Source organism: Anneissia japonica, unplaced genomic scaffold (assembly GCF_011630105.1).
Source record: "Anneissia japonica isolate Jap-2015-1 unplaced genomic scaffold, ASM1163010v1 scaffold288284_len1145801_cov181, whole genome shotgun sequence".
Taxonomy (NCBI): Eukaryota; Metazoa; Echinodermata; class Crinoidea; order Comatulida; family Comatulidae; genus Anneissia; species Anneissia japonica.
This window is the reverse complement of record NW_022712730.1, coordinates 1,032,227-1,041,939: the sequence shown is the minus strand read 5'-3', so window position 1 is coordinate 1,041,939 and position 9,713 is coordinate 1,032,227. Positions and strand designations below refer to the sequence as shown.

Genomic DNA, 9,713 nt, shown 5'->3' with positions numbered 1-9,713 from the left:
AAAATGGGAATCAACTTTGTCCTGTGACCAGTGGTTCAAAGGTCAAAATAGCCAGCATAGGACTATTCCACTCTGCCCAGAGGGTATGCAGCCTTGTAAGTATCAACACATTAAAAATCCTACTGTGTATATAGATTTCTGTCTGTTAATGTCTTTTTTTTTTTTTACTATTTTTATTAACTTTTTGTTTTTTAGTAAGCACAGTTCCAAAGTCTGCTCCAGCACCCAAAAAGTATGAGAGCCATCAGGAACTTGAGAGAAAAACAGATGAACAGAAAAAAGAAGAGGTAAGTCATTGCTAGTACTTATTTCTTGGATTAATGGATGGATAGATTTATTCATTTATTTGGTTTCAACACCAAGGATAACCCACAAAATTCTGAAGAAGACTTATTTCCAGTGGGGTCCTTCTATTCAGCAATACACTGGGAGACAATCCCCATTTTCTTTTCCGAAGAGTGTACTGCGTTCTTTAACGTGCACACGGGCCATAATGCACGCAGGACCAAATGCTTAAAAGTCTTAACCGGAAGATAATGTGGTATCCCAACTTTCATTTCAGGCCTCCAGATTAAACCCAAGGAGAGCAGTAATGGGAATTAAACCGGGGATCAAGAGAATTCCACGGTTCAGCCCACGCATAGTGGCTATTACCAGTTTAGCTGACTCAAAGTTCACCTTGATCATTGGTTCCACTTCCTTAAATGTTGCTGCAGTATTGTTACAGTAGCAGACAACCCCACATGGTACCTACTTGTACTCCTAGGTGGACAGAAGCAATGCAGATAAAGTGCCTTGCTCATTGCTACAAAACATTTATGTTTTGTTTAATTGATGCAGTATTAAATATTGTTAATCAAATTGAAATGATCTCATTTTTCAGCTGCTGAATGCTATGGTCGGTAAATTGGGGCTTAGAGAGGATGAGCCCCTTCCCCAGGAAGAATTTGAAGGAGTTGATGAAGATGAATGGGTAAGTAAATTATTAGATAGGAATAAGGAGGTTGGAGAGAGAAGAAAGTAAGGAAAGAGAAGGAAAAAAAAGAAAGAAGGGGGAGCATGGTTCTCCAAAAACAATTTTTGATTTAAATTCCATGTAACAGTTGGGTTTTGAAATTTCTAATAAAAAATCTCAAACACCACCCCATCTTCCTGCTTGGTGCCTCACACGTCACATGGTACCTACCTAGATTTTTTTCTGGATCTACCCCTCAGGAAAAGATCATTGTAATTTAAAGATAAACTGCAAATTTTTTATTTATTTGAAAAGCATAGACTAGAATTTTTTTAATTTACCAAACAATTCCAATGACATGTATTCAATCAATGATGGAAATAATAATAGAATACAATACAATACAAATAATAAACCACCATAATTGGGATCATAAAAACTTACCATTATTATTTACTAACTAATGGTACATTGATAAATATTCTTTTTCAATTTTACTTTTAAAGACAGGTAAAGAAACTGAATTTTTAAATTGAAACATCAAGATCATTCCATAAATTAGGACCAGCAACAGAAACAAAAAATTGACTGAGTCTGATGAAGGGAACTGGAACAGAAGCATTTTTAAAATTATATGAGTGGGTTTTCTGAGATGTGTCTAATAATTCAACATAGGAAGACAAAGCATTTTTTTAAAATACTGAAACATAAATATTGCCGGTTGTACTTTGTGAATATCAAATAAATTAAAAAATTTTCAGTTGTTGGAATAAATATGTATGAAGCTTCCTATTCTAGAACCAGCATGAATGTGACAGTATATGTGTACATTGATATAGAGAAGCCATATAATACTTGTACTCATAACTTCAGCAATAGTACAATTTGCACAGTCTAAACGATCTTGATGTGTTAGATTACCTTGTCATAAATGACCGATATCCTGAAACACTCACCTTTAAACATGTTTATGCTAGAACTAATGCTTATAAATATTCCCTGTTTGTGAACTTCCCCCGAATTTGGGATCATATTCCTCGTGATGTTCGTAATAAAGCATTGTTCCACTTCGAAGGATTTAGAAGGGAGCTCAAAAAAGTGATCAATTATATTGAATTTTTTAATGCTCCTCTAAATACATTTTTAAGTACTCTTAGTTGGGAAAGCCACTTGACAGTGCTATTCTTTGAATTGATTCCACTTATGGCTACCCTCAGGCGCTGATTGTACTGTTGTTTTATGTATATTTGTGTTTTTTCACCAGAAAATTGAATAAAATAAAATAAAATCAATTCCAGTAAATGATCCATCATTTTAAAGCTTAAAATGTGGAGAATATGAACATTTCAAAGAGAAAATTTTCATGTTTTTGCCACTTAAGTTTTGGCATGACAAGCCCCATATTTGTTCTTATAAATAATGATTAACATCTGGTGTTTTTAATTGACAGGATGACTAGGACCACCTACGACAGGTAAAACGAAGAATCAAGAATCACAAGATGTGTAAAAAGAAACAAACAACACAGCAACCCTCTTTATGCTCTTAATAATCTAGTCATGCAAATGTGTTTAAATATTAATTTTATATATTACAATATATGTTTATTATAATATATTTTCATATTGTATTATATTGTGTTAATGAATAGCTAACAATTAATTTTATCGTATTTGATAAGATTCATGAAAATTTCCGAAATATGTATTATGAATTACATCAATATTTATGATATTGCTACAGTAATTTATATTTTCAGTACTATTTCAATTTTTAAGTATAAAGAGCAGAATATAAATTGTTTATTATAACATTTTAAGATGAATTTAAAATTATCCTTGTATTATGTATTAGTAATTTGTTGTTTATATCAAACAGTAAGGATAAGCAGGAAGGAGGCTGTGGTAGTAAAGATGTCTTCAATTTTGAGAAAAATCTTGTTGTTGGCAGGGATGGAGGCCTAAGCAGACCTGTGATTTTAACCCCCTTAACCCTGGGGTTGTACCCCTCACACAGGTATAATTTTCAGTCTGTATATCAACTACTGCAATCACTTACAAACATAATTTCTTTGGTGGAGCCTGACATAAAGATCTTTGTACTTATTTGGCTTTTGCAAGACACAATTTCATTTTGTCTTGTTTCTACTTCTATGCATTATGTGAATAAATCTGAATGCGAATGAAGCTGCCCCTGCAAGGGTACCGTACAGTTAGTTAATTACTACCAGCTACCAGATATACATTCTCATTCCCTTTTCGTGACTGAATGCTAGCAATGTGGCCTTAATGTCTGATTTAAACTCAGGATTCTGACATGGGACACTAATACAAGTATAATTCTTGCAACTGAAAAGGAGTGAACATTGTAAGCATTATAAGCATTATACTGTAATTTCCTCAAAATCAGATATCAAATGAAATTAATTAATTATTGAATTGTAATAATTGTTTTAATAATGATAGTCTTTTTCAATCTATGGTAATAAATTGTAATTGTATTACCCATAATTTAGTTTTGTGTTACTAATTGTTTGCATGTCCAGGTTAACAATCACCCCCCATACACACAAAAAACTTGGAACTTCTCAGTCATACTTGTTTTTTCATAAACATTACCAATCTGCGACTGAAATACTCATCATAACAGTTTTTTTTTTCAATTTATCCTGTTAGTGGCGATAATTCGCTGTTCGTCTGTTAGTGGCGTTGATTCGCTCTTGGTCTGTTGAAATGAAATAAATAATCATATTTATGCTCGCTTATATATATATTGATAATAATCATTTATTTCTACAGATTACCTTGTGACGTATTCGAACCATGAAAAAAAAATAACTTAAACTTAAAATAGTCACTCTAATTTCATCTCTTTGCATGTACAGTACTTTTAAATTCAATCAAGATGTTTTTCCTTTTCTCCACTTCTTGAATTGCAACTATACTATTGTGAGTGGAAATACTACCATGTAATTAATACAATAAAACAGGACTAGGAAGATAGGAAGCACACAAAATATTAGCATTTTTACTCATTTACGGTCATTATCATGAGTCTTGGTGAGATTGTGTCTAACAATGGTGTTCGTAAACTTGTAGTATCACATTTTTTTTTTCACCCCCATTTACTGTATTATTATTTACTTGTGATTGATATTAGCTATATATTTATTGACATTTAAGATGATCTCAACTGATTGAACAAAAGCATTTCCTCTCTACAAGATCTACCGGCGGATATGCAAAAGTCTGGTAATGAAGCCTAATAGAGCTTTAGAGGAGGAATTCATGGGCACAATAGATGAATAAGATGAGATTTTATTATTTTTATTTTGTTTTTCATTATTTGATCAAACAATATCTGACAATTGTAGGCCTATGCCCACTTTCAATACAAATTTGTTCAGACAAATCATATATCTCCCAAAGTCAGGCAATTAATGCTCTATTTCATCAGGTAAAATCTTATTCGGATACCGGGATTTGATAAACAAAAATATAATTTATACATTCTAGTTTTATAATATTATCGACCCTTTAATTTCAACAAAAATAAAACAACACACACATAATATAAACTAGAATTTATGATTATTAGATTTTTAAAATTTTAACCAAATAATGGCTATTACAAATTTATGCTATAGAATATTGGTTTATGTATCTACTGGCCACATAGCTTGTATTCCACTATTTGCATTCACACCTGGGCTGTGTATATATATTGCCTTGGTTTGGCTCTGTAATCATTAGTGGTCGTGGGACTAGTTTGGGCCCTACCTAAGCTGGTCGAACGTTTCGTTTTGGTCTATACCCTAGCTGCACAGATGATGCCTGGAAGGCCGAAACGGATCCGTCTGCAGATATTGGGATTCCTTCCAGTGGATGCTTAGTTTATTTTGTCATTCTGATCGGCTTTTCTCTACTGTTCCATTTTAATTTTAAATAGTTTTGCATTGTGTGGCCGTTTGCTGTTTTATGGGTTTTTCCCATTTCTTCCCATATATATATAATATATATATATATATATAATATATATATATATATTTTCGACAGTAGCTTTGATTAGACATATTTATTACTATTTAGTTTATGTTGAGTAAAGCTAAGGCAATACAGATGATATTGCAATTGTTGTGTAACAGAACATTTCTCATTAAAGCAAAGTGGGAATTAAGCCCTATGTTCTGTTTGTACAAACCAACATATCAAGTGTTGCTGCTGTTGCTGTTGTTGTTGTTGTTATTATTATATTTATACAATGCAGTATAATTTGTTTATTTTTTGAAGATGTGTTTTTTTAAAATGAATGAATGTTTCTTTTTCATAGTTATACTCATTTGCATAATCGTTAGTTTTTTTAAATTGTATTGTCTGCCAAAGCGCCTGAAAAGCAAATTTCATGTGAACCAATAAATATATACATTTTTTTTTATATTGTATAATTATTAAATACATTTGTGAGATAAATTGACACTGATTTCTCACGGGCAAGATTATTTCAATTTGTTAAACCTTTTTTAAAATATAATTATTACTCAACCAAAATAATTAGGCCTAGGCTACTCAACTAAAATAACTTAGCCTAGGCTAAACCTAGGCCTGGGAGGGCCCGCGCATAAGGCGCGTTCAGCCCTATGTCTATCGCTGTCGTAGACTAACGATAAACTGATCGTATCGGAAAAACAGTACACATTACGTAAATTCATTCATTTTCTTACCATTACCTAATACAGTAATAAAACTAGGACCAATGTAATCATATAATATTTACGTATTCTGTAGTTGAATTGTATAACTCGAATAACATTGATGTAAACACTTTTTGTGGCGCTGTTCATCGTCTAATTTTTTCTACTTCCGCATTACTGACTCCCAGTGATTTATTTCGATAAAATAAACTTTATGATAATTTATTTACAATGTTACCACAATTGGCGATGTATGATATCATAAAGTCAAGGAAACTTCGACTACAGTATTAATGCTTTAAAAATTCGCCGACTTCGTAGCGAAAAAAATCGGAGCTCGCGTGGTCTGGTTATCCCTGATGAGCGCTTGGATGAGCGTCCTCTGCTAAGTAACATAAAATGTAAGCCTATTATTAATAGGTCCATGCTTAAGCTATTGGCTTCATTTACAATTCCAGGTTAATTTGTTCTGCTTTTCTTTATGTTTTCGTACTTGGCTGTTTACTTTTGTAATTTAGTTGTTATTGTTGTCCGACCACACCTCACAAGGCTCTGTCTGCCAGTACCACCCTTTCTCCACTAATCCCTCTATTTACCGCTCTTCCTACATTTCAGCCTCGCTTTCGCCACACATAATGGTGAATTGTGACCACACCAGGAAACTCCAAAAATCCGGGTTCATTGTGTGTGCATTCACCGGTGTTTTTTTTCTCTCTCTCTATGCTCCACCAACCTCGAACAACAATCCGCGGAAATTACCCATGTATGTATGGATCCGTTATATATACAAAACAGAATATGTGCATTGATCAGTTTGTCTATGCTGCTCAAACCTCGAACAGACTTTTCGCCTTGGTAAGTCACCGTTTTTTTTTTTTTTTTGGTTTCTTTTTCTTCCCCCATTATTTCTTTCTACAGTGTGCATCTATACTGCACAAACCTCTAACATACTCTTCGCTTCGGTAAATCAGCTCTTTTCTTTTCTTTCTTATTTTGTGTGTGAAAAATCAGCGTTTTTCTTTTTTTTTTTTTTCCTTTCTACAGTGTGCGTCTATACTGCACAAACCTCTAACATACTCTTCGCTTCGGTAAATCAGCTCTTTTCTTTTCTTTTTTATTTTGTGTGTGAAAAATCAGCGTTTTTCTTTTTTTCCTTTCTACAGTGTGCGTCTATACTGCACAAACCTCTAACATACTCTTCGCCTCGGTAAATCAGCGTTTTTCTTTTCTTTTTTTTTTTGTGTGAAAAATCAGCGTTTTTCTTTTCTTTTTTTTTTGTGTGAAAAATCAGCGTTTTTTTGTTTTTTGTTTTTGTTTTTTTTTTGCCTTTTTCTTTGTCTTCTTTTTGTATCTCTACCAGCACAAACCTCTAACATACTCTTCGCCTCGGTAAGTCAGCGTGTTGTGTGGTTTTTTTATGCGTTTTTCTTCTTTTTTCATCTCTACCAGCGTCCCCTTTCCAACTGCCTCGGTAAGTTAGCCTTTTTCTTTTTTTTTTCTTTTTTTTTTTCTTTTTTTTTTCTTTTTTTTTCTCTTTTTCATCCTTTTACTGCTTAACAAGTAAAACAAATTTAGCTAAAGCTGAGTTGTCCAATGCCATTTTTATTTTCAGACTCCAAAAGCCATTTTTTCTTGGACCACTTTTACCTACATTCCAGTACAGTGTATACTGGTACATTCCAGTACAGTGTATACTGGTGTATGTTTCAAAAGTGTATAACATAACAAAGAAAAAAGAACATTTTCAGACTGACATTTGCAAGAAAATAACAACTCACCCTGGGAAAAGTTTTACTGGTTCTTGTGAAAATAAAAAGTGTTTTTACTGGTTCTTATGAAAATAAAAAATGTATTACAGAGTGTTTCGTTAAACCCTAAACAATTTTTCTTCCTTAAAGTACATCTTCTATATAAATTTCACACAAGTTCATTATATACTCTCTTTTCAATTTTGGATTCAGCAATATATATTTTCATTTTCTTATACAAAAAATATTGTCTATTGTTGTACGGTACCATTATAAATAAGTGTCCAACAACATACGCTCATTATTTTCAGTTAAGAAAGATCCACCAACAACAGAATGGACTGCTGTATCTGCTTAAATGTTTTGGGCCATCTTCAATGCAAATGCCCAAAATGCAATAAATTTGCAGATGTCCAGTGTTTGACCAAATGGTTTTACAGAAGCAAGACCTGTCCATGTTGCAGATACAACTATACGGAATTTGAAGTTCAACAAATGCGCGAATTGCGGAGACCTGTCCAAGATCCTAGTTGGATTACTGAATTTGACTTTTACCACTAACTTATAAAATGACTTGCCATCAAATCGTGGGAAAAGCCATCATAGGCAAGATAAGAACAATGCATCTGTAGGCTTGTGTCACAAAGCCATTCAAGACGATCCAGCTTCTCCGCACACGGCAATCAAACTGCAGTAAACTCAGAATTGATCACAAACTTGTACAAAGTAGTCGATAAGCTATCTAATTCAAAATTGATCACAAACTTGTCACGTGATAGGTGTACCCTGTGTGGTACGAGGCGAACCAACCGTTCAGCTTTTTCTTACGTTTTAATGACGCATTTTAATACAGTTTTTTTTTTTATCAGGTTGGGCTGTTTAATAATACATAACATAAGCCTAGCCCATAAATTAAGTATGATTGAGTGAGTGGAGCTGATTATTATTAATGAATTGCGACTCATGGTTGTTCAGCTTGTTTTCCGTAAATAACCTGCCAACTAAGCACGTCCTTCAATGTTTCCTGCAATAATAATGGATCCTAGGCGAATCCTAGTACCGTACCTCACCATCGTCAACAATAATACTCCCACTAGGGCCTAACTGTCGATTTCGTTGCTGCTTCTTCATCAGTATTGGCAACCATTGTTTACAGTCAATGTTAAATTGCAAAGTTTTTATCAGATATTTTTAGGTTTTTCAAAAACGATTTTCTGTTTTGTCTCTGCTCCTCTGTTGTCGTTTCCTATTAAGTAGAACAGCCGATAGGCGATTTGTCCGTTATATCGCGATTTTTCGATCTTACTTCCGCATTTGCTTTGCGCAGCGCCACCTATCAGCTCTATTTATAGTTCTCATTAATAGATAAGGCCCGCCCATGGCTTCCTTATATGGCAACAATATTTCCTAATATGTCTAGCGTGCTAACCAATTGGGTTTTCTCGAAAAATAACCTACGCTGACGTAAGCATTTCACTGGTTGATGTTGACATAGGCGAAATAGTGAAAATCTGGTACGACTTGTCTTTGAATTTATTTACAATTTTCTCCAGAGTCGGATTTGCGTCCCAGCTAATCAATATTTTTTTGAAGTGTTGATTTATCATGTTTAATCTTAATTTAGTCGGTTAAGACTCGTTTCAACTCTGATCAAAAATTTTTATTTATACTTCTAGGCCGTAAAATGCTAGGCAGTTTTTTTTTTAGCATGTGAGCACGCTGTAGTGGAAGCTGAGCGAGAACTGTAGCACTACGGCGCGCTTACACTTGTCATCAAGCCAACAAGATACAGATTTCAGAAAGATTGAAGCCATTTTAAATAGGCATTATCCTCGCTGTATATTTACGGGTACGCGAATATGCTAGGCCCCCAATGTGCGCGGCCTAGGCCTCAGCCTCGCATATGAATCGTAATAGAAACCAACAGAAATATTATCCATAAATTACTAAGTTGGAACACTAAATATGTAATAATATTCATTTTAATGGTATATATTTATTTCACACATATTAATTATTGGTGTAACAGACGGTCTTGGAAATGCTCTGTATAAATACGATCTTCCTGATTATGATCGCCGATGTTTCCAAAAGAATGGAGTACACGCTACTGTTTGAGTCCAACGAAATGGAGGTACCCCATAGAGCTATTAAACAACTAGAGTGCTGACAAGATGGCGCAGCAATGCAGAGTTAGGTATGTGTACCATCCAAGATGACCGTCGTAGTAAAGCGCCACCTTCAGGCTTAGTGTACATATTATTACATATTAATAAGCCCTCTGACTGACTATTATTTCATTAATGATAATGAGTAATGG

General features: G+C 33.9%; 1 protein-coding gene across 1 annotated transcript in view; it reads left to right on the top strand.

Annotated features, from left to right (window-relative positions):
* LOC117108146 (coronin-7-like) overlaps nt 1-2,787 on the top strand; it is a 14,668-nt gene extending 11,881 nt beyond the window's left edge. The window contains exons 21-24 of the mRNA XM_033250099.1: nt 2-95; nt 196-287; nt 884-973; nt 2,406-2,787. Of these exons, the coding sequence (XP_033105990.1) occupies nt 2-95; nt 196-287; nt 884-973; nt 2,406-2,414 (285 nt within the window). The 3' untranslated portion in view covers nt 2,415-2,787. The remainder of the gene's footprint in view (nt 1; nt 96-195; nt 288-883; nt 974-2,405) is intronic.
* Nucleotides 2,788-9,713: the final 6,926 nt, after the last annotated feature.